The following is a 24,952-nucleotide window of genomic DNA, read 5'->3' as shown; positions in this document are numbered from 1 at the left end:
TTGTTCATTTGCTAAGTCGGGTCTGACCTTTGTGACCCCACGAACTGCAATATGCCAGGCTTCCCTGTCTTTCATTATCTCCTGGAGTTTGCTCAAACTCATGTTCACTGAGTCAGTGATACCATCTAACCATCTTATCCTCTCTCTCCCTTCTCCTCTTGCCCTCAATCTTTCCCAGTATCAGAGTCTTTTCCAATAAGTTGGTTCTTCGCATCAGGTGGCCAAAGTATTGGAGCTTCAGTTTCAGCATCAGTCCTTCCAATGAATATTCAGGGTTGGTTTCCTTTAGGATTGACTGGTTTGATCCCCTTGCTGTCCAAAGGATTCTCAAGAGTCTTCTCCAGCACAATTCGAAAACATCAGTTCTTTGGTGCTCAGCCTTCTTTATGATCCAACTGTCACATCCATACATGACTACTGGGAAAACCATAGTTTTGACTATATGGACTATTTGTCAGCAAAGTTATGTCTCTGCTTTTTAATATGCTGTCTAGGTTTGTCATACCTTTTCTTCCAAGGAGCAAGCATCTTTTAATTTCGTGACTGTTGTCACCATCCGCAGTGATTTTGGAGCTCAAGAAAATAAAATCTGCCACTGTTTCCACTTTTTCCCATCTATTTACCATGAAGTGATGGGACTGGATGCCATGATCTTAGTTTTTTGAATGTTGAGATTTAAGCCAGCTTTTGCACTGTCCTCTTTCACCTTCATCAAGAGGCTCTTTAGTTCCTCTTTGCTATATGCCATTAGAGTGGTAACATCCGTGTATTTGAGGCTGTTGCTATTTCTCCTGGCAATCTTGATTCCAGCTTGTGATTGATCCAGCCTGGCATTTCGCATGATGTACTCTGCATAGAAATTAAATAAGCAGGGTGAGAGTATACAGCCTTGACATACTCCTTTCCTAATGTAGATGACTGAGTTCCTGCAAACATTTTCTACATTTTCGTGCAGTACTTTAGGAAAGAGATGATGGCTGACGTTGCCATCGTCAGAGCCTGGCTGTCTCCCCCTGGCTGGGTGACGGAGATGTAAGTGGGCTGGTGGTTCCCTGGGACAGTAACTTCAGAGGACCTTCAGGGATCACATACCTGGACTCAAGCAGTGGTTCAGGAACCTGGCCATGCTTCCGTCTACCCCACGAGCCTTTGAAAACAGAGGCCTGGGCCCCATCCGGAGAGGGTTGGTGAGACTGAGACCCAAATAAGCCTTGCTCCCAGCTGCTCAGGGGTGACTACGTTTTTGTGGAGTTATCTGAGTGAATTATTTTATTCCTGTTTTATGTCCCGAACAAACCCACATCATCATTTTATTAATGCATTTGCAATTACTGCCTAACAATTTCCAGTTCTGTGTGGTCTGTGATATGGGGATGCTTAATCAAATATCCGCATGATGGGCCTTTAAGTTCTCTGGGACCAGAAGCTTTTCCCATCAATTAAGCTTCAACAAAATGAGTTTTAGGCTCATCTGCAACTGTATTTTTATGTTTCTTTTATGGCTCCCCTGCCTTCCCCTGGTGTCTTTAGAGATACTGGAAAATGTGGTGTGGGGCTGAGGTATTTATTAGCAGTGTGCAGAGAACAGGTTTAATAATGGTCATTATGAAATATTGAAGTGCCTACTTTGAAGTAAAATAATTTATATTTCCATTGCAGTCATTTCACAGGTGCCCTCTCCCACCCACTGCCAGTGCCACCAGGGAGAGGGGTGTGCACCCTGGGCCCTGTGGACTCCCTGGGATCGACGCCCTGGAGATGTTTCCTCTGTAAGGAGATTGAACTCATAGAAACTTCCGTGGACCCCACACTCACCACACACCCGGAGGTCTTGGGAATCTGACCTCTTAAATGCAAAGAGGATTTCCCAGCCACCCAGGGTGCTCCTCCTTTATGCCAGGTGAGGTGCCATCCAGGGCCACTGAGTCCAACAGCCCTGGTACAGAGATGGTCAGGCCCCTCGCACACATGAGGAAACGCAACTCAGGGAGAGAAGAGCTAAATTCCCAGCAAGCGGGCGCTGCTCTACTCCCACACATAACGCGGGCAGGAGCACACAGCAGTGCGTGCACACCCAGCCCTCCTGCCTGTCCTGTGAGCACACCTGGGGGAAAGTATAAAGTGAAAGAGGGCCTGGAAGGGAGGACTGTCCCGCCGCTCTGACCCCGTCCCCGTACTTCAGACCCTGAGCAGAGCTCCTTCCCCCATCAGTGAAAGAGACAGCAGACCCCAGGTGGCCCAGGCTGGCTCCTGGACATGGCCAGGGCGCCCCATGCTCGAGCCTAGTCGTCCCCATTCCTCGTTCCTCTTCTCCTGCCCCCACTCATGTGAAGGAGGTGGGTTTGACTGGAGGGAGGTTCCGAGTGGAGGGGAAGGAAGGCCTATGAGCCTGGAATATCCATGTTTAGCTAACCCACCAGCTCTTCTGTGACATCCTGGGTCAGAAGGAAACTTAGAGGCCTTGTGTGTCTCAGTAGAAGGGACTCTGGACAAAAGTCACTTGCCTGTTCATCTGGTCACTCCTTCGTTTGTTTGGCATGTGTTTGCTGAATGCTGATCACATGCCAGGACCTCCACTGGTTCTCAGGCCATGACAGGAGGGACATGATGGGCAAGCAGAGGAAGTGGAGACTGTAAACGTCTGAAGGAGGTGCCCGTAGAGGAGCGTGAAGCCGGCCAGAGCAGACAGGACAGTGACATGCAGGGGAAGCCGCATGCCAGCTTAGACCTGAAGGCAGTGAGGAGTTTGCCAAGATGGGGTATGGTGTGGCCGTGGTGCCGTGAAGCAAGGGTGATGCCAGGCTGGTGTGAGATACTGAAGGTGGCCCAGGGTCCCTGGAGCAGGTGTGTACATGGGAAGAAGTGAGGCTGGTGAAGGGGCCAGGCCAGGTGGGGAGGCCTCTTCAACCCAAGGGGAGCAGCTTGGCTCTCCCCTGAGGACAGTGGGGGTCCTCAGTGCCGAGTGGAGGGGGTTGGCCGGGGCAAGATTGGAGCCACTGGCTGACCAGGACAGAGTGGTCATCCAAGTCATGTTAGTGGTTTCCTTGAACTAGAATGGAGACAGAAGGAATGGGGGAAACTGGCACCATCAAGAAGTACGTAGGAGTTGGATTTGCTGCAATGTGGATGGACCCAGAGACCATCATACAGAGTGAAGTCAGACAGAAAAAGACAAATATCCCATGTTATCGCTCTATATGTGTAATCTAGAAAAATGGTACAGACGAACTTATTTGCAAAGCAGGAAGAGAGTCACAGGTGTAGAAAACAAACTTACGGCTACCATGGGGGATAGGGAAAGTGGGATGAATTGGGCGATGGGATTGACGTATAAAAAGTACTGTGTATGAAGTAGATCACTGATGAGAACCTGCTGTACGGCACAGGGAACTCCCCTCGGTGCTCTGTGGTAACCTAAGTGGGAAGGAGATCCAAAACAGAGGGGGCATGTGTATATGTATAGCTGACTGACTTTTCTGTACAGCAGAAACTAACACACATTGTATAGCAACTATACTTTGATAAAAGTTAATTAAAAAAATAAAAAAGAAATAAGGAGACACTTAGGAGGCAGGAGTGGCCTGAGCCAGGACTGACGGGCTGGGGATGGCAGGGTGGCAAGGTCAACATCAGGTATGTGGTTAGGCAGCTGGAGACGTTGGCAGAGGGGCCACTGTCTGGGGCTGGGATGTAAAGGAAGGAGTAGTCTCCATGGCAAGTTCACTTGGGGCCAGGACGAGTCAGAAGCCTGAGGGACAACGTGGAAAGATGTCAGATCAGCATCAGGGTATGAGGTCTGGAGCTCAGGAGAGGGTCTGGGCTGGACAGTGAGTAGAAACCTCTCCAGTCTTCCCCCACTGCAGCCCCTGATCAAAGGGACTAGTCTACTCGGTCCAGCTCATGTCATCCCAGTCTCCAAAGAACCAAAGCTTCTAGGAACTCAGAAAGCACTGGAGCCGGAAAAACAGTCAAATACCCCAGCAACGATCAGGTATGGAAGGGCCTGCAGAGAACAGGGTGGGACGATGGAGCGTGGAGAGGGGCCAGTCCTGGGGGCCACACTCACGTCCTGCCCACAGGAGCTGGTCCAGCGAGGGCCACTGGCATGAGCAGGTCAGTGCACCCCCAAGGCTCGGGGCCTCCAAGAGCTGAGTGTGATGTTGACAGGGCCAGTCAGTGGTCCAAGTTGCTGCATCCCATGGAAGATAGCAGCTTCTACAGCGCACAGGGTGGGCTGGGCCAAGACAGAGGTAGTCGTAGTGAACCAGGCCCCTCCAGAGACATGGCTCAACCAGTACTCACTCATGACTTGCCCAAGGCAGGCAGAGGTGCCAGAGGGAACCAGCTCTCTCCAGCCCCCTCGCCCAGGCTCACCTACCGACCACGTGTCTCCACATGGTTTACCTAGGGGACTGATGCACCCAGAGACTCAGCCTCACACTCACACACACCTGTGATACACAACACCCCCAGAACGCCACTGCTAGATGCCTTCCACACATGTACCCCAACACCCTCCTCTGGAGCCACATGGGCCTCAGTGACTTGTAGGCAGGAGGCATGGCTGTTTTCAGTACTAAATCTCCATTTCTGCAAACAGTGTCCCTAGGATGCTCACTCCATTTCGCTTAAAAACTAAATCAACTTCACTGAGCTAGCCGACCTTGGCAAGGATGCTTCTCCAGCTCTTGGGCTGGCTTTCTGATGAATGGAGTGATGATCTGTCACTCTCTGGTACACGTTTAAAGCTCTGAGAGGTATGTAGCTCTAGCATGCAGCCTGAAACTTGGAGACATGATTCGGGAGAAGAATCTCCTAAGGCAGGGGTGGCATTTTAAATGTAATCATCACTGGTGTTCCCAATGTGCAACCCCAGATTTTGTGCCAGCAGACTCCCTCCCTACATATTTACATTTAGTTCCACTCTCTTTCCTGTGATCCACTAGTTCTACTAAGTCCTTTATAGGCTAGAATCGTGGCCATTTCCTCAGGTGGACATGATCCAGATAAGGGGACCCAGACCCTCTTCTTAAAGATGTCCCAGGCTCCAATTCTGTACTAATGCACCCTAGTTAACAGGCAGAGCCAGCCCTTCCAGTTTATCTCATCTCCTCTTAAAGACAATAAAGCATGTGCCCAGATTAGTAGCAGAAGAGTCTTTACAGCTCTCCCCTTAGTTGGAAAGTGTGCCTTTGGCTCTGTCATTTGGGTCACAGGGAGAGACGCCCCCACCCAGAACGCAAGCATCGTTCCCCTGGGTGGGTGGCTTGTCTGATGAGCCTGTGCAGCTGGTCCAGAGGTGGGACCAGGCATGCCTATCCCATCTCCACTCTCCTGAAAGGGCAGGCAGAGGGCTCTTGGCCTCACTGGGGGGGACTCTGCCCTGAGTGGAGCCCCGTGGGCTGCAGCCCCTCACCCCACCCTCTGACTGGGGCCTGCCCCAGTGCAGATGAGGAGGCAGCCCAGTTGTGCTGTTCATCTTTTCACATCCTGCAGCCTGGCCTTCTGGAGAGCAGGGCCTGTGCCTCGTCCCCTCTGCGCCTCGCTGCCTGGCCCAGGGCTGGCACCCCCCCCCCACCCCAGGTGCACCATGAGGTGGGGCGTGTCTGTTGAGTGAATGGGGACAGGACCCAGGGACTGTTCAGGGCTGGCTGTGCTCATTCCCCGCACCCCATCCCTGCCTCCTCCCCCAGCTGTACAGCCCTACTGGGGAGGATGCTTGCATGTTTTCTGGGACCTCTCAGTGAGAGGGGCCGGGGGTGGGTGCCTCCTGGTTTGGGGGTTTCAGAACTCTTTGCCCAGTGCCCCTGTGGCCTACATTTGGCGTGAGATACAGAGTTACCGTAAGCCAGGCAGTAATTCATGAGCTCGTGAATTCACAGAACCGGGGTGAGTGACGAGGTTGCCCGTCTCTGCCAAACCAGACATCCAAACTGGTTATAAATTATCTCCTGCTGTGGAGTCAACTGCCCTCTGCTCCCTGGATGTAAATTATCTGAATGTCACGTCGCTTGAGACCAATTAGTCCGTCCACAGGGATGGAGCATCCCACGTGGGCGTGGCGGGTGCCGGAAGTGCAGAGTGGGCCCACGCCGTTCCCGCCCCTGTGGCCGCCATCTGCTCGGCAGGTGTACCACCCACTGAAGAGCAAGTTCGTGCTGAAAGTCAGATGCAGTGTCCAGACCCTAGTTGCCACAGAAGAGGGGGAGGGGGCTGGCCAGGGACAACTTTCCTGGAGGGGACTTGAGCTGTGCCGGGAGGGCAGGCCAGGGCCTTGACGGGAGGGATGTGGGGAGAGGAGGGTGTGGCTGGGCCTGCTGTGCCGCTGTCATCGTTAGTGAGTCGGGCACAATTGGACTATTAGGGAGGTTGCAGAAGGGTCCATCTCACTCCCCTCTGAGCAGAAGACCTTTAATGCCCATTTCTGGGCCACACGAGCTAAACAGCCAGGGCCACCAAGATCAGTCCCAACTGAGCCTGAGCCCTCATCTCAATTCAATAACTTGGGAACCCGTTAGAGGACAAGGGGCAGAGGCCAGGCCGTGGTCTGTGAGAGGCTTCCAGGTCCTTCCGCATTGGCCCTGTGTGCTCAGGGGCCTCCGAGGAGGCCACACTGATGCCAGGAACCGTGGTGAGCCCTCACCGAGAACAGATTGATTCCACTGCAATAGCTCTGAGCCAAGAGCCACCCACTGCCAGCTGGGCCTGAGACGTGAGCCAGGGTCCACAGAGGGGTGCCTTGGAGTGTTGCCCAAGGGCCTGTGAGGGGTCATCCTAGCTGCTAGACTGAGCTCCCAGCCAAGTGTGGGGGTGATGCCAGGATGCCCCGGGAACTGGTGATCCCCTGGCCTAAGCTTCTTCCATTCATACTCCTAAGGCTCCTCTGCCAAACCCCACCCCCACCCCCTCCACAGAGACCCAGGCCAGAGGACCTAACAAACCACACCTCCAGGGAAGGTAGGCAACCTGGCCCCCAGGCTGCTATATAGGCCAGAGCCATGCCCCAGGGCAGAGCCTGAGCGGCCAGCAAGCAGCTGCTACACATCACAGACCCCCTCCTTGAACCCCAGTCCCTGTCTGTGTACCCAGACTGGTGCCTGGCTGAGGACAAAGACCCTACCCGAGGCAACAGACATTGAGAACTGTCAGGTTGCCTCTTTTAAATAAGCGTATTGTCGAAGTATAACACAGACAGAAAATGAATAAATCATAAGTGTGGAGCTCAATGTGTTTTTACAGAAAACACATCTCCTGACCAGCACCCAGAAGCACCCGCACACAGTGCCCCATTCAAGTCTCCATCCAAGCATCACCCTATGCAGGTTGCCTTTTGAAAGAGGAACAGGTGCAACAAACCAGATCAGAGACAAAAGCCCCCCTTGTCACTTAGAGGAGACCCTAGGAAGAGGGGCGCACTGGGGAAGAGAGCATCGGCCAGAGGGTTAAGAAAAACTCTGTGTGAGCGAGGAAGAAAGTGACCCAGGGAGTGTGGTAGACACAGGCCAACTGTGAGGTGTCACCGCACTTACAAAACCTCAGAAATGTGTCTCGGCAGGGCAGCTCTGAGGAGCTCCAGTGCTTTATGTCTCAGCCCAGAAAGATTTAAGCGAGAGGCAAAGTGATAGATGGGCCACTTGTGAGGTTTATAAGCCGGCACATGAGAGGTGCTGCCCCGAGAACTTAGTGAGCTGTAGTTTTATAATCCAAGGAGGAAAGGGGAGGGGGAGAAGACCACCTTCTCCCTCATCCTTGAGTAGAGGTCAAGCTTCCACCATCAGCTCCTCCTCCACATCGGGCAGGGGAGTTTTCTTGTCCCTACATGGTCAAGCCAGGACTGTCATGGTGTGATGGAATGAACTAAAAGTGTTAACGTGGACTAAAATTCAGTAAATCATCTCAGGCTTCAATATAATGTCAGTTTTTCCTGTATTTTTGTTTTTAGTGTGTACAGAGGAGCGTGTCCTAGGAATTATTAACTGACTTACCTTACTGGTCAGGATATGGGTCCCCTGCCACCACTGTTTTATTGTTTGGGGGCATGTCTCGTGCTTCTGCTGCAGGGATTGTTCCGAAGCAAGCCTGCTTGTTTTTGTGGTTAAGCAAACTGGCTTTCTTGAATGATCACTAACTTACAGGGTCTCCCATACTTTTTTCTTTACTTATGATCCCTTAGTGGGATTAACTATCTATCACCTGCTTTATCCCTTTACTCTGACCCTATCACTTAGAACACAAAGCAACCACCTAGGGATTTAATAGCATAGATTACAACATCAGCTTCTACCTTGGGCCCTTTCTAGGCTCTACACTCAGAGAAGAGACTTTTGAATGGAAACAGTAAAAGTTGTTAGTGGAGTAGAAAATAGACATCTCCTGTTGGCTCTTCCTGCTGTTGGTGATATCCTGGGACTTGGGTGGGGCCTGGGTCTTCGATTGCCCCAGAGATCAGGCACAGGGCATTGAAGACCCCTCTCAGGTCAGGCCGAGTCCAGTCCACTCTGCCCTCAGGCTTGCTAAGAGCAGCTCTGAGCCAAGGCTGCTCTCTGTGATAGACCAGACCTGCCAGTGTGTTGGTGATAATAAGATTTGCCCAGGAAGAGGCCTCACATCTGGGCAGGGTTTCCACCTCCCCCTCATGCTACAGAAAATCCCATTCTCTCCCCCACCACAGTCTCCTTCATCCCTCCCCACAAGTTTATTTACATCCTGTGGAGTTTCTTTGCAAGAAGGCTGGAAATAAAAGAGAAGGGAGGTGGAGCTGGGTCAGGAAAGACTGCCAAGGTTATGGGCACAAAATACCAGGCAGGTGATAACCTGGTTCCATCACCCACACCCTGGGACCCAAGACAGACCCTGACTGTTCCTGGCCTCAGCCTCTGTGTCGGTACAATGAAAAGTCTGGACTACATCATGCTAAAGCCTTTACCCCATGCTCTTGGGGTCTGTGGCCTATTATTTATGCTGGACAGGCTGTGTAGGGGTCTTTAAAAGACCAACAGGGATGCGGGACGAGGCTGGGGCTGAGCCACTGGCACAGGATCAGTCACTGGGCTGCACTCCTAAATCAGCAGCGGTGTGCGCGCGTGTGCATCTGTCTGCCTACATGGGGCTTTTTATCCAGTGTCCTCTGTGCACCTGGCCCTGGGTGACAGGCTGAGGGCCTACAAAGGAAATGAAAGAGCATTTCACCCCAACGCTCTTGAAAATCTCAACAGGACACCATACGCATCAAACAGCACTGTTAGTGGGAAAAACTCACACCAAGGCGAGAGTGAGATTGGCGTATTTAATTGATGGCTCCCGTGTTTATGGCCATCAGCATCATTAAGTGGCGGGTATAGAGCCTCACCAGGTGGTTTCTCAGTTTTGCCCTTCTCCATGGAAAGTGCTTTGTGAATGTTTTACCCACCTTTTTCAAAGCCCAACTTAAAAGAAGGCAGATAAGCCTCCCCTGAGGTTGAGGCGCAGCGTACCAGTCCTGTGACACATGCAGGCCACACCTTGTCCGCAGGGACTCAAACGGGACACCTGGTCACATCCTTAGGTGTGAAGAACAGTGTCAAGCTGTGGGGCACTGGCCCCGCTCTGCCCGCCCCCAGGGGTGCCCCGGGCTGTATACATCATCCTCAGGAGACTCCTGGAGTGTCCCCTGTCACTCCCATCTCCTGTGGGTATTGAGCCCTCTTAAAACACCTGGATCTGTTTTCATGACAGATAAGGCAATGAGGAGGCCATTCTCGGGAATGCGAGAACTTATAAATAAGCAGGGCAAGGAGCAGGCCCAGCGATTTCCCAGCGTGTGAACCAAATCAGAGTCAGCGCATCCACAAATCCCACCGCAGTGTTTGGGGAGCGAACAGAGCAGCCAGAGCAGTGATACGGCTGAGCTGTGTCCGGAATAACTCGATTTGCTGGAGGGGAGGGGCTTTCTGAGCCACAGAGGAACCGAACCCTGGATGCCTCTTCAGTCCCACTACTCCCCACCTTTCCTGTTGGCCCCCAACCCCTCGTTGCCAGGCTCCGGACCTGGAGCCAGGACCACTGTGGCCCGCCCATCAGCTCAGACACGTCCCGCCTGGAGCTGACTTTCACGGAGACAACAGTTTCTGGGGCTCTCTCTGTGGGCCGCCTGCATTTTGATAGGTTTCCAGGGTGGATAATCCCTGAACAGCAGAGCAGATGCAGAAAGGAGAGCCTGCTCTCTCTCCTCCAGCGGCTCAAGCACCGGAAAGGCTCCAAAGCTCTCCCCGAAAGGCTGTTCTCTCTCGGAGTTGTTGTGGAGTTTTGTTTTCCTTTGTTTTAACCTGGGATTTACTGTCAGTCATACAAGTCAGAGAGGTTCAGATAAATCTTCAAATCTCAGGGAACTTCTCCAAGTTATGTCAGGTCTAAAAGCCTCTGTTCAGGTAGTTCTCTCCAAAATGCCGTGTCCTGCCAAGGCCACGTACAAGATGAATCCCCGGCTTAGAGCACACCTTGCCTTCTGAGCACATTCTCAGGCAGTTTTCCTCTAATACCTTTCTTTCTAAAGTAAATGTCCCACGAGCCCAGCTAAGCTTCTGCTGGTGAAAAGGTGGACCTCGTTCACATTTGGGCAGTTCATTCCTGGAGACCCTAGTTCAATGGCAGAGATTTGCAGTCCACACACGCCTCACGCCAAAGAAGGAACGTCTCTGCTTGTTGTCTTTAAAAGTCAGCGGCTCTCTGGCATGCTCTGAAGCTGAGGATTACTGCATCTGAGCGCACACCCCAGCCAAGACAGAGGAGAGCAACACACCTCAGGCCGTGCCGGCGTGAGAGACACGGGTTCAGGATCTGCCCATCCCAGTCTCTTCACCTGCAGGCACAGGGTGTACGGCCCCCCCCCAGTAGGCGTCCCAGAAGGACAGAGGCAGGGAAGAGCCCCATTCTGGAGAGAGGGGGAGGGAGGTGGGCCCTGCCCTGTGCCCTGGCACTGCCCACATAGGGCCTCTTGTCACCAATGGGGCAGGCACGAAGCCCTGTCCTTGGGGGCTGCGGCCGGCTGCCGCCCTAGGAGTAGGCGGCTCCACAGCCCAAAGCATGGGCCTGCCCTCTCTGCCTCCCTCTGCTTGGCCTTTGCAGGCTGGGCTTGCACACGGGTGCAAGTGTACACAGCACAGCCATGGGGCTGCACACACACACTCAGGTGCACGCCTATACCTTTCCCACTGTCCTTTAAAATCCCAGAACCAAGGAGTGTCACAAGTAAGGCCGCCACCTCACAGCCGTTAGGACAGCCGCTCACAGTAAAACAGAAAATACTAAATGTTGGCAAGGATGTGGGGAAATTAGAACCCTTGTGAGCTGTTGATGAGAATATCAAATGCAGCTGTGGAAAACAGTATAGCAGTTTCTCAAAAAATTTAAAATAGAACTACCATATGGATTCCAATTCTACTTCTGGAATTGTATGCAATTCCACTTCAGAGTATTTATCCTGAAAAATTGAAAGCAGGGTCTTGAATGGACATTTACATACCCGTGTTCACAGCAGCATTAGGCACGATAACTAAAAACAGGAAGCAATTCAGTGTCCATCAGCCAGTGACTGGAAGAGCAAAATGTGGTATAGATGTACAATGAAATGTTATTCAGCCTTAAAAAGAGAGGAAATTCTGACACACGGTACTACGTGGATGAACCTTGAGAACAGTATGCGAAGTAGAAGAAGCCAGTCACAAAAAGACAACTAGTGTGTGATTCTATTTATTTATCCACTCCTTTACGTGTCTCAAATAAATACTGTTCTCAAAGTTCACCCATGTTGTAGCATGTATTCTATTTATTTGAGATGCATAGAGGAGTGGTGGCTCAGATGGTAAAGAATCCACTCACAATGTGGGAGACCTGGGTTGATCCCTGGGTTGGGAAGATCCCCCGGAGGAGGGCATGGCAACCCACTCCAGTATTCTTGCCTGGAGAATCCCCATGGACAGAGGAGCCTGGCGGGCTACAGTCCAAAGGCTTGCAAAGAGTCGGACACAACTGATCAACTAAGCACAGCACAAAGGAGTGGAAGTCATAGGGACAGAAAGAATGGTGTTTGCAGGGCTGAGGGAACGGGCGACTACTGTTCAGTGGGGACAAAGTTAAAATTCTACACTTGGGAAGAGTTATGGGGATGGATGGTGGTGATAGTTGTACCATATTCTGAGTATCACTGAGCTGTATACTTTAAAATGGTTAAAATGGTAAGTTTTATATTATGTGTATTTTACCATGATTAAAAATAACCTGAGGAAAAACATATTTTAGTTGTTTCCATAGATGACTTGTCTTTAATCCTTCCAGACTCAAAGTTACCTTTCCATAGCAAGTATTCTGTAACGTTGCTGTATAATCTTGAATGAATATGTGTCTTAACCAAAACTGGGATATAAAGAGAAGTCCTAGGCATAAAGCATGCATTTTAAGTAACTGTTTGGATGCCAGCTCACAGTGGTAAGATGTCAGCCCCGGCATGCAGATCTTGTGAACACAAAGGCTGCAGATGGAGCCCATGATGGGCACGTTAGGTTGGCAGTTTGAGTACTCGGGTGTCCTTGAGTGTGGGAGGATGATTCTCCAAACTAGTGGACAATTCTCAATAAAGTTGTAAACAAGGGAATTCCTGGTGGTCCAGTGGTTAGGACTCCATGCTTTCACTGCCAAGGGCATGGGTTCAATCTCTGGTCGGGGAACTAAGATCCTGAAAGCCACAAGACACAATCAAAATTTTTAAAAAATATTTTTTTTAATTTTTTAAAGATGTACACCAAATTTACAATATACAAGCGTAAGTGCATCCCTGGAAAATCCTTTTCAAGGCCGGAAGGGGAAGTATTTTGTGTGTAACACCTCAGTAAGTCCTAGTAACCCAAGAGTGGTAAGTGGATCTTTCACTCCAGTTAGAGAGTGGCCACCACCCCCATCAACTGTGATTCCATTGATTTTGTTCCTGAGAATTGCTGAGAGGCTTCATCCTCCAAACAGCTAACCAAAAGTGACTGTCCACGGTGCAATTTGAAATGTTTGTTGGCCAGGACAGTGCTACAAAGAGCAGGGTCCCTAAGGTCCCTGGTCTCAGCCATTAAGTGCCACCAGGGCCCCCGCCAATCATTGTGAGAACCAAAAACACCCCCCATGGCATTTCAGAACACCTGCTGGGAACAGCACCGCCCTTTTTGAGGTCATTTACAGAGTGCTTCTCCTGTACTGTGAGTCCTCACAGAGCAAAGTGATCCCTTTACCTGGATGTAAGCCTGGCTCTAGGGCCAGGAGACCTTGTCTCCACCATTTCACTCAGTCCACAGTGGCCTCAGACCCTGCTGCGTCTCTGGGCGAGGTTCCCCTCAGCTCAGTGGCCACTCGAAGATCACAGCAGCTCAAAGCAGTGACATTTTTTGGACATCTGACCCCAAGGAACTAAATTTTGGCAGCCTCAGTAGCAGGACACTTCCCTTTGCTTAGGCATTTGGAGGATGAAGCCTCCCAGCAATTCTTGGGAATCACAGCAGATGGGGTGGTGCCCACTTTTTCTCCTCTCATCCCCTCCAGCTTCCCCATCTGCCATCCCCTGGTCTAGCACTGCTGTTTCTTCTCATGGTGCAGGTGAGGGCAGGTGGGGAGCAGGCAGGGGACAGAGCTTCTGGGCAGGGCATCAGGGGAGCAGAGTCTGGAAGGAGCCAGTGTCCTCCTCCTAGAAAGCGTGAGTAACTTGGTAGGGAACCTAGCCATGTGGGTTTCCCACATATGCAAGAATAAAAGCTAAAGTTCCTAATTCCAGGAGGGCTTTAGCATTTATTCAAGTTTTCAAACATTACTCTTTCACTCGGGGGCCACCTGATAGATGTGCCAGTCAACCATAAAAAGTGTATGTGGATCCCTCCCCTAGGAATCCAACCAATTTTGCTTTCTCTAATAGGAATAGAAGAGAGGATTGTAAATGTCAAACAGCAGATTGTATAGCAACAGCAATTGAACCAGGCATTCATGAGCAAATGTACCATTTATCTAGCAAAGCTCTGGGTGGTTTTGTTAATTTAAATTACCTGATGCTGGGGCAAAACTTGAGATGAGGTTTTGTCCACAAATTCAGGTTACTTCCACCCAGCGTCCGAGCAGCCTTGATCAGCTCTGGTGCTGGCACCTGGGGAAGGAGGTGTGTGGTCTGCGTGGCATGTGTGTTGGGCTAGGCAGGGCAGAGGCCATGTGGAGCCCTAGATGTGCAGATCCTGTTTGTGGGCCTAAAGTGGGTCCTGTATCTTCAACTCAGAAACTGGGATGATAAATAGCACAGTCCATGGAAGAGAACAGAGAATGCTGAGCAAGGACAGTGACCCAGCCTGATGCTAGGCCCTCTTTGGAGTCTGAAACAATGAGGGGCTTCTAATGAGTGTGGTGGGCCTGCTGTTGGTTCTGGAGTTAGGATTAGTGAGTGAAGGGGAGATAGGCTGAGTGAGGGCAGGGCAGGAGATAGGCTGAGCACTGTGCATCAAAGGCAGGCAGGAACTTGCCAAGCCCCTCATAGCCCATGACGTGGGTCCCCGTGGCCAGTTCTCTAAGACACTGAAGACACTCATGCAAGAGATGCAAAGGCTTTGGAACATAGTTTATGGAGGAGACAGGCAGAGACAAAGACAGGATGAGCATGTGTAGCTTGTCAGTGATGCCATCCAATCATCTCATCCTCTGTTGCCCCCTTCTCCTCCTGCCCTCCTCCTGCCCCTTGATCTTTCCCAACATCAAGGCCTTTTCCAGTGAGTCCACTCTTTGCATCAAGTGGCCAAAGTAGGAGCTTCAGCTTCAGTGTCAGTCCTTCCAATGAATATTCTGGGTTGATTTCCTTTAGGATTGACTGGTTGATCTCCTTACTGTCCAAGGGACTCTCAAGAGTCTTTTCCAGCACCACAGTTCAAAAGCATCTATTCTTCAGTGCTCAGCCTTCTTTATGGTCCAACCCTCACATCCAACTCTCACAACTGAAAAAATCATAGTCTTGACTATATGGACCTTTGTAGCATAGTGGTGTCTCTGCTTTTTAATATACTGTCTAGGTTGGTCATAGCTTTTCTTCCAAGGAGCAAGTGTCTTAATTTCATGGCTGCAGTCACCATCCACAGTGATTTTAGAGCCAAAGAAAATAAAATCAGCCATTATTGCCACTTTTCCCCCATCTTATTTGCCATGAAGTGATGAGACTGGATGCCATGATCTTCATTTTTTGGATGTTGAGTTTTAAACCAGCTTTTTTATTCTCCTCTTTCACCTTCATCAAGAGGCTCTTTAGTTCCTCTTCACTTTTTGCCATTAGAGAGGTATCGTCTGCATATCTGAGACTGTTGATATTTCTCCTGGCAGTCTTGATTCCAGCTTGTGATTCATCCAGCCTGGCATTTGGCATGATGTACTCTATATGTAAGTTAAATAAGCAGAGTGACAATATACAGCCTTGACGTACTCTTTTCCCAATTTTGAACCAGTCTCTTGTCCCATGTCTGGTTCTAACTGTTGCTTCTTGACCTGCATACAGGCTTCTCAGGAGGCAGGTAAGGTGGTCTGGTCTTTCATCTCTTTAAGAACTTTCCACATGTTTGTTTTGATCCATACAGTCAACGGCTTTAGCATAGTCAATGAAGCAGAAGTAGATGTTTTTCCAGAATTCCTTTGCTTTTTCTATGATCAAATAGATCTTGGCCCTTTGATTTCTGGTACCTTTGCCTTTTCTAAATCCAGTTTGTACATCTGGAAGTTCTCGCTTCATGTGCTGTTGAAACCTAGCTTGAAGGATTTTGAGGGTTAACTTGCTAGTATGTGAAATGACCACAATTGTATGGTAGTTTGAGCATTCTTTGACATTGCCCTTCTTTAGGATTAGAATGAAAACTGACCATTTCCAGTCCTGTGGCCGTTGCTGAGTTTTCCAAATTTGCTGGCATATTGAGTGCAGCACTTTCACAGCATCATCTTTTAGGATTTGAAACAGTTAAGCTGAAATTCCATCACCTCCACTAGCTTTGTTCATAGTAATGCTTCCTAACACCCACTTGACTTCGCACTCCAGGATGTCTGGCTCTAGGTGAGTGACCACACCATCGTGGTTATCCAGATCATTAAGACCTTTTTTATATAGTTCTGTGTATTCTTGCCAGCTTTTCTTAATCTCTTCTGCTTCTGTTAGGTCCATACCATTTCTGTCCTTTATTGTGCCCATCTTTGCATGAAATGTTCCCTTGGTATCTCTGATTTTCATAAAGAGATCTCTAGTCTTTCCCATTCTGTTGTTTTCCTTTAATTCTTTGCATTGTTCACTTAAGAAGACTTTCTTATCTCTTATTGCTAGTCTCTGAAACTCTGCATTCAGTTTGGTATATCTTTACCTTTATCCTTTGCCTTTTGCTTCTTTTTTTTCTCAGCTATTTGTAAGACCTTCTCAGACAACCACTTTGCCTTCTTGCATTTCTTTTTCATGGGGACGGTTTTGGTTACTGCCTCCTATACAGTGTTACAAACCTCCATCCATAGTTCTTTGGGCACTCTGTCTACCACATCTAATCCCTTTAATCTATTTGTCACCTGTACCGTATAATCATAAGGGATTTGATTTAGGTCATACCCGCTTGTCTAGTTGTTTTCCTCACTTGCTTCAACTTAAGCCTGAATTTTGCAATAAGGAGCTAATGGTCTGAGCCACAGTCAGCTGCAGGGCTTGTTTTTGCTGACTATATATAGCTTCATCATCTTCGGCTGCAAAGAATATAACCAATTTGATTTTGATATTGACCATCTGGTGATGTTCATGTGTAGAGTCATCTCTTTTGTTTTTGGAAGACAGTGTTGGAAGACCAACAAAATGGACAGAGCACCTCCTTAGAGCTGGACCTTGGCGGTAAAGCTAGATTTGAAGAAAGGGTCTTCCAGGAAAGGGAAGCAAACTTGCAGGCTGCTTTCTGGCAGGTAGTAGGGGTAGTCAGGAACTGCAGCTCTGGCCACGGTGTAAACACTTCCCCAGAGGACCTGAGTATGGCAGCAGTGACCCATCTGCTCAGAAGTCATAGGTCCCAAGGGACAGCCAAAAGTCATAGGTCCCGTGATCACGCCACGATCACCAGGTGGCGTGACTTTGAGTAAACCTGTTTGGGGGTTGTGAGGGGACCATATCATGTGTACTTAGCAATCTCTAGAAATTGTCAGAATTTTGTGGCTTGGTCAACACCATCAGTACAACTATATCACATATTAGCAAAAACGAATCCTAAAGATAAACCCATTGGTTTTGGTATTTATTGTTAATTGAATTTTCCCAGAAATGGCAGCAGAAAGATTGTTAATGTTCATGAATTTACATCAAATTAAACATCTGTTCCTCTTAAGCTAAACTCCAGTAAAGTTATGGCGGCTCATAAATTAGATGGGGGAGGAAAATGCTTCTTGCTCTTTGCACAGCTTAGCAGTTTCAAAATAGACCTCAGAATGCCACATTGCAACTGAGGCCCATGTAACACAAGGATGTTGAACTGTGATGTGGGTGCCAGATTAAGCTGAGTTTTTGCTTTGGTAGTGAAAATGGCAGCTTTGACTTCAGCAGTGACATTACTTCTCAGAACAGCTGGGGACAGTGTAGGAACCAGGGAGGCAGATGCTTGGGTGGGGGTGGGGGCAGAGCCTTGCCCGTGAGCAAACCCAGCAGCAGCCAGGAGGCTGTGGGCACACCCCTGAGGGTCCTCCCAAGTGAGGGGTCTGGATCTGAGCCCAGGAGCTGGGCCGCCTGGCCTGGTCAGGAAGGACTGGTGTCCAGAGGTTGTGGCTCGAAGGCCTGGCAGGCTGCTGTGTGGCTTCTGAAGAGACAGCCTCTGTGCAGCTCAGGAAGGGAGCTGCCCCCCACCCCAGGTGGTGGCATCTCAGAGCATGACCCACCAGCCCCCACCGGGCACGTTCTTCCTTCCTATCCCCCGGCTCTTTAGCCCACACCCATCCCCAAGTGAGATGACTCTTGCTAATGGCAGAAGAGTTCTTCATGATATCTAGTAACCTCTGTCCTGTAGTTCCCTCTCCCATAAATTTAGGGGTTTGCCAGAGACTCTTGAAGTGCAAGGCTGCCTCAATAATGGAAGGGCTAGCACCCTGGAGGCTATTGGGGGCTGTCTTCATAGGGGCCTCAGGATCCCCCTAACTCTGACTCCCCCGAGTTCTGCCCACATGTAAAATTCTCTTGGAGCTCGGAGGGTCCCCAGGGTCAGCTTTGTGTTCAGTTACTGATCAGAACCCTCACATGGCACCGAACCTTTCCTGAAGCTGTGCCATGACTGAATTCACCCTCAGGCCTCCCCACCTGGGCACTGTTCCAAGCAGAAGCCCCTTGCCTTTTCCCAGGGCCGTCCAGGGCTGTCCTGACCAGCAATGGCAGATCCAGAGGACAGACCCTCTCATCCTCCTCCCGTCCAGTGGCAGGTCCCGAAGAGCTGTGTGTTCCCTAGAGGGGCTCGGAGGAGACACTCCCGTGTGACCCCGTGTCCAGCAGGGCCACAGCCCCTCTGTGGCCCCCCCTCCTCCTTGCCACCATGACTCCCAGGCTTGTGCTGGACTCTTTGAAGCAACTGCTGCAGGTTTTGGGGTGCCCCCACTTAGTGAGGTAGGGTCCACGCCCCTGGCAGTGAGCATGACACAAACCACACACTGGGGCTGCCTCACACACTCATGTGTCACGCCCCCTGCAGCCAGGAACTGATACGACGGATGGCATGGCCCCCCAGCCGCTCCAGAGTTCCAGACCTCAGTCACTATGCCTCAGGGTGGCTGGGATTGTCCCCCTCCTCAGGACAGGGCTTTAGCCACTATCCACCAAGATTACACTTTCGTCCAGTCAGCAGACATTTATTGAGCACCTTCTGCATGCAGCTGCGTGGGCCAGGTGCTGGCATCACACTTGCAACAAGGCAGGGGCCCCGGTTTCAAGGGGCTCCCATGCAATGGGGCAGCCTGATGCCAACAGTGTGTGAACAACAGAGTGAAGGCTGGGGAAAGGCCCACGACAGACAAGAATGGGGCAGTGCACAGGGGCCTCTTTAGATGGGGGTGGCTTGGCGAGGGAGGCAAGCAGAGATGGTCCCTCTCCAGTCTCCCTACCACCTCTATTCCTAATGCCAGGAGTCTCCAACCCACCCTCTCTCCTGCCTCCATGTCCCCCCAGTATCCAGGCCCTGGGCCTATCCAGGGCCTTGACCACATGGCCTGTCTCCCTGTCCGTTAGAATCTGAGTTCCCTGCTACCTGGCTGGCTCTTCCTGCTTGCCCATGCTGTGCCACACCCCATTCCCTGACTCTGGAGCCACCAGCCCCTCCCACATCTGGGCCCAGAAGCTTTGCCTGCCACAGCGAAGACCGTCCCTTTGAGGCCAACCTGGCAGGGGCGCACGTGGCTGATGGATATTCAGTGTCTCCCTTGCTTCCCTTTGTTCTGCAGGAGAAAGCATGCCTTTGACAGACGTTCAATTCCAGAGGCTGCTACCTGCGTCCTATCTCTCTTTGCTCAAAAAATTAAATGCGGACGTGCCTGCGCTCCTGCCGTAATAATCTCGCTCAGAGCTGAGGCAGTGTGGCTGGAATGGGAGAACATTAGAATCTTCAAAGAGGAACAATTATTGAGGGAACTAGATTAATGAGGTGTCATAACAACTTAGCCAGATCCACGGCTGACCTTTCTCGTGGAGAACGGGCTTGATAAATGTAGTTCATTACCAAGTTCTGACATGAAAATAGGATCACACTCTGGGCTCCTCAGCAGACTGATCAATATTTTATCTGCCAAAACAGGCCCGGTCTGTGAGCAGGAGGAGCCCCCGCACACATGTGCCGGCAGGAAGCCTGAGGCCAATGCCGGGGCCTGGCCAAGTGGGGCCAGCGTTGCTGCATGGGGGACACCCTGGCCAGCGGAGGATGGCTGGGTCCTTCCAAAGGCCTGTTGGGGACTCTCATCACTACCAGGCCGGCCAGGACGTGAGCCTCCCTCCCTGAGAGGCCCCAGAGCAGAAACATTCATGGGGATGTGTAGTCGGGAGGAAGTCTTCACCGATTTAGTGGCCACCTGTGCTAGGCACTGGGCATCAGTGAAGGGAACAGAGATAAATGCACCAGACCCTGTGGTTCATGTAGGGCATTGAGCCCATTTCATGCAGAGAGGCCCTCAGGCCTGACAATCACTCAGACACTGCGAAGTCTATTATGTTTCCTTTTACATCAGGACCCTATAAGGTGTTTATTGTCCCTGTTCTAAGGTAGGAAATGGGGGCAAGACAGGCAGGAGTGGCTGCCTCTCCTGGGGTCTCACAGCCACTCAAAGGCACAGCCTTTGATCTCCTTTGCTCTCCTGATTCCTTGTCCAGTGCTCCGTCCAGCCTTGCAGTGACTGTCTTCAGTGGAGTTGGTGTCAGGTGTCGCAGCCTATGGTAAAGCCTGCCTCTACCTGAGGACCCCAGGAAAGGTTGTTACAGGGCGGCCCAGTCGCCCTGGCTTCTTGATGAGAGGATCTGCCTGGAGCCACAGGACTCAACCACGTTCACAGGCACTTAACACTGTCCCACCATGTGTGCGACTGTCCAGGCTGGTCCCACAGCGGGATGTGGACGACGCTGACAGCACCCCATCCAGGTTTCTGCAGTCAGCCCACTCTCTCCATCATCGTGGTCAGCCCCGACGTGGGCACCGGGGAAGAGTGTTGTGGTCCCCAAGCCTCTGCTGTACTCCCCTCCAGGGACTTTCCCTCCAAAGGGGTAGGGTCCCTCCCTGGGACCAGGCCCACCCCAAACATGCAGAGCACAGAGAATTATGAAGCCAAAGGGCTAGTTTAGATCAGGTGACGTTTCAGCTGTGGTCAAGATGCAATGAAGAGTAAGCCGGGCGGAAATGTGGGTAAAGAATATTGAGGGGAGCAGTAAACACTACCCCCATGTAGCACATTCATGTGGCCAGTGCTACTGAGATTGTTTCTCCCTCCACACCCCAACCTCCTCAAGTCCCCAGTCAGCTTGCCAGGTGGGTGGGTGGAAATGACCTGCATAATAATGAGAAGCACCCAAGCTTTGGGTATTGAAGCTCTTGCCTATATTGATTAAGGAGAGCAGGAGATCTGAAAGCAAAGGCTATGGGCCAGGCCTCAGGACCCATGCATCACATGAGGACAGCCAGGGCTCTGCTAGCTTGGCTTCTGGCTCAGGGTCGCCTGTGCCAAGGGCTAGGCTTCACCCCTGGCCTGGCCAGCCTCTGGAAAAGGGATCATGGGTAATTTACTTTCTTTCTTTATCTGCACTTTTCAAGTGCTTTATTGTTTTGATGCGCGTGTTTCTTTTATAATAAGACAGACGTTTCAAACTGGCAGCAGAGCGAGACCCTTTAGCTGAAGGCCAGGTCTACAAGGACTCACAGGTGCCCACACCCCGCCTCGGGGAGCCATTCCATCTGACCCCACTGTGTGATCAGGAGGTTGTGAATGAAAAAGTAAACCTTGGACTTGGTAAACTAGCACTTTACATGCCTCTCTCGGAAACTATGCATCCTAGAGACCAAAAGGGAAGGCTTTTGAGAGGGCAGTCCTTGCTGGAGATGAAGCCTCAAAAGTCTTGAAAGAGGTTGAATTGTGGAATCTGAAGTGACCATCTCCACAGGTGCAGAAACACCACCATCAGGTGCCCTTCCTCTGAGACTCACGCCCCCACAGAGCTGCACAGATATTAGAGGAGCCCGGGAACCTTGAGGCAATGATTTATTTATTCCAGGTTGAGCCTCATGTAAAGCACAACTGCTCCTGGGATAAAGAAGGATTTCAGATCACCTTCTTGGAGCAGGACCTAGGAGCAAGGGGTTTGTCTTAGGACCTCCATGCCCAGCAACAGCCAGGCACAGTGAGGGCATCAGTAAAGAAAAGGACAGAGGAAGTTTGGCAAAGTGCGATCTGCTGGGCCTGGCACCCTGCCCCAGCTCCACGCTTCCCTCTGGCCTCGTCCATGCCCTGCTCTCTGCCCCACCCCGGCCCAGCCATACCCGCCTCCTTCAGGCTCTGGACACACTGTGCTGCCGGCTCCCGTACCTGCGACCCCTGTGACCCGGCAATCCTTTCCCCCGGCCTCATCCTGTGGGGCTCATCCATAGCGAGACTTCCTTTACCTTGGCCTCATTAGTGCTCCTTCCATGGGCACCCTCGATGCCCAAGACAGAAAGCTCCATCGTATACTCAAAGTACCGCCCAACACAGAGCACAGAGTTTGTGAGTGAATGCTGGTAAAAAGATGGAAAAGGCATGGTTGGCATGAGCCTAGCAGGAGGCCAGACCAGGGATTCAGGGAGCTGGCCCTGGACACTGAGGCACCTACCTCTTCTGCTGAGTTTATTTCTAGGCATATATATACCTTCCTGACCAGCAGGCATGGGCTGGGCACTGCCAGGGTGGAGAAGCCTCCATGAACTCACAGTGAACTGTAGGGGTGTGATAGGAGCGGTGAGCCTGGGGAGGTTGCTGCAGCCCACTCGACAGGATCCGCGCAGCTGGTTTTCCTGGCCACCCGAGTGGGAGGTGCTGTCTAGCTGCGTGAGGACCCCTGGCCTGGGGCAGCAGGCAGCTCAGAGACCTGTGCCCCACCAAGACTGGGAGAATGAGACAGCTCTGCCCATCTGACCTGGCCCAGCCTGGTCCAACCTTCGGGTGTATTCTTTTCTTTTGGGTGGGCGGGGGGAGCCTAATGGTATGCTAGCATTTCTGAACCGAGCCTCCTATCAACCCCACGTCCATCTGCTGTGAACACCAGCTTCCCAGTGTCGGGGCACAAATGCCTGTCCCCTGGAAAGCCTGACAGGCCTTCCAGTCCAAGCCCCTGCAGATCCCTCACACATTTCCACCACCACCCCCACCGAAGCATCTCTCTGCCTTCATACACTGCATCCAGCTTCTGTCCATTTGCCGGGACTGGTGTTATCCTCTGGGGGGCTGGGCAGCAAGATCTTGGCAAACCTCTTCCTCTTCTTTTCCCAGACTGGCCTTTGTCCAGCTCAGGAAGCCGAGGAACCCAGGCCCTGGGCAGGAGTGTGTGGTTGTGGGACACGGCCGTGATTTTCACTGTGCAGACTTGAGAATCAGGTTCACCAGTTGGAGGCCCTACGAGCTCCCAGGAATGGATATGGTACCACGCCAAAGAGGGGTGGGAAAGCTATTCTTGTCAGAGCACGGAAACTCCTAGAGAGCAAATAGATTTGATTATACTGAACACAGCAATTGATTTTTTTCTAAATAAACATGCAGGATGAAATGGTAACAGACATCTGTTTCTGACAAAAATCAATTGACCCCAAATTGGAAGAAAGAAAATCTAGAAACACAAAGAAGCACAAGAGAAAGTGGTCGGACCATCCAGGCTTGTCCACTGAGGAAGGGAGAGAGACAGACTTCCCAGCAGCCCTGTCCCCACCAAGCAGCTCCGTGTTTATTGCTCTTCAGCTACTACGGTTCCAATAATGACAAAGGGGAGAGTAGCTATCATTTTATGAGCCCTTACTCAGTGCTAGGCCAGTGTCATGCCTTTTATTATGTGCGTGTCTCATTTAACCCTCCTAACAGTCCTATGTGGGAGGCTCTGCTCTCCCCCACTTCACAGATGAAATCACTGACGCACCTTGTATGAGGTACACATTCAGGCAGCCGCAGAACCAGGACTCAAACCCAGCAGACCACAGAGCCAGGACTCTCCAGCTCTGCTTATATTGACTCCAGCCCTGAGCTGTTACAGCCTGCCCTAAGCTGGCCTTGAAATTAAGGCGGAAGACCTAGACCTCAGACACTCCCTTGCTAGCAGCACTCTGACTTGAACCTGGAATGGATGAGGAGGACCCCACACCCGTGCTCCAGGATTCGGCAAAGCCAGGAGGTGGGGTACATCCTTCATCCTTATCCCAGGAGGAGGGGAAGTGGGGCAGTGGGGAGTGCTCCCCTGCTCTGCTCACAGCCCTGTGGGTGGGGAACATCTCTGTGGCCCGCTACCAGCAAAGATAAACTACATCATGTCCCAGTGTATCACAGGCCTCATTTGCCAAAATGCTGTGTGGTTCTGATGCTATGGACCAAGCACAGCCGTGATGAAAGACCTGAGAGCAATGGGCTGTGTGCTTCGGGCTTACTTTCGTAAAAGCTGCCTTTTGTTTCTTGGTCCGTGGGCTTGTGTACACATGTTCGTCTTGAAGTAATCCAGCTCTGGGAATGTTTCTAATTATCTTAAGCAAGGCTTATTAGTCCTGTTAACTGCAACTCCCTGATCTATGAGGCCACGGATTCCAAAGGAGCCTTTAAGGTAGGATTAAGGCAAAGATGAGCCATTGCAAAGTGGAATTGGGGCCAGCTTTCCTAAAGCTGCTGTGGGGCTGCACTGCCGAGTCCCCCGAATGAAGACTCCCATTCCTTCTGACCATCACTCTGTGTCTGGCTGTAGAAGGTGCTCAATCAACATGTGCAGGGTGAACGCACAGGCCCCTTCCAGCGTTTACATCATGTGTCGCTCGTATCCGGTGCTCAGTAAATATCTGTGGCATGGACTGGTGGACAGTTGGATGGACAGCTCTCATGTACTCGGGCTGCACCTTGCACTACATCTAGCAGATGCCTAGTAACTGCTGATGGGTGGTGGGGTGGAGCGAGGTCTTCTCAAGACTGGGGGAGGAGTCTGGCTGGAGTAACCCCATCTTCTCTTCCAGGTGACCCGTGCACCATGGCTGACTACGCCCGCCTGAAGAAGGTCCTTCTGGCACTGCAGAGCCGCCTGCAGCCGCCCCGTGAAGGGGACAGCAGACAAGACCCTGCCTCCCAGGAGCGCCTCCTGGTGGAATCTCTGTTCAAGGACTTTGACGCAGATGGAGACGGCCACCTCAGCAGCTCTGAGCTGGCCCAGGTGGGTACAGCACTGGCTGAAATCACATTA

General features: G+C 51.2%; 1 protein-coding gene across 3 annotated transcripts in view; it reads left to right on the top strand.

Annotated features, from left to right (window-relative positions):
• The window catches only part of FSTL4 (follistatin like 4), a 417,881-nt gene that overhangs the window by 258,387 nt on the left and 134,542 nt on the right, over window positions 1-24,952 (top strand). For all 3 annotated transcript variants that reach the window (XM_043912771.1, XM_043912769.1, XM_043912770.1), the window contains exon 5: window positions 24,729-24,922. In XM_043912771.1, coding sequence (XP_043768706.1) covers window positions 24,729-24,922 — 194 coding nt within the window. The remainder of the gene's footprint in view (window positions 1-24,728; window positions 24,923-24,952) is intronic.

Source organism: Cervus elaphus, chromosome 9 (assembly GCF_910594005.1).
Source record: "Cervus elaphus chromosome 9, mCerEla1.1, whole genome shotgun sequence".
Lineage (NCBI taxonomy): Eukaryota > Metazoa > Chordata > Mammalia > Artiodactyla > Cervidae > Cervus > Cervus elaphus.
The sequence above is the reverse complement of the archived record's forward strand: the minus strand, read 5'-3'. Positions and strand labels throughout refer to the sequence as shown.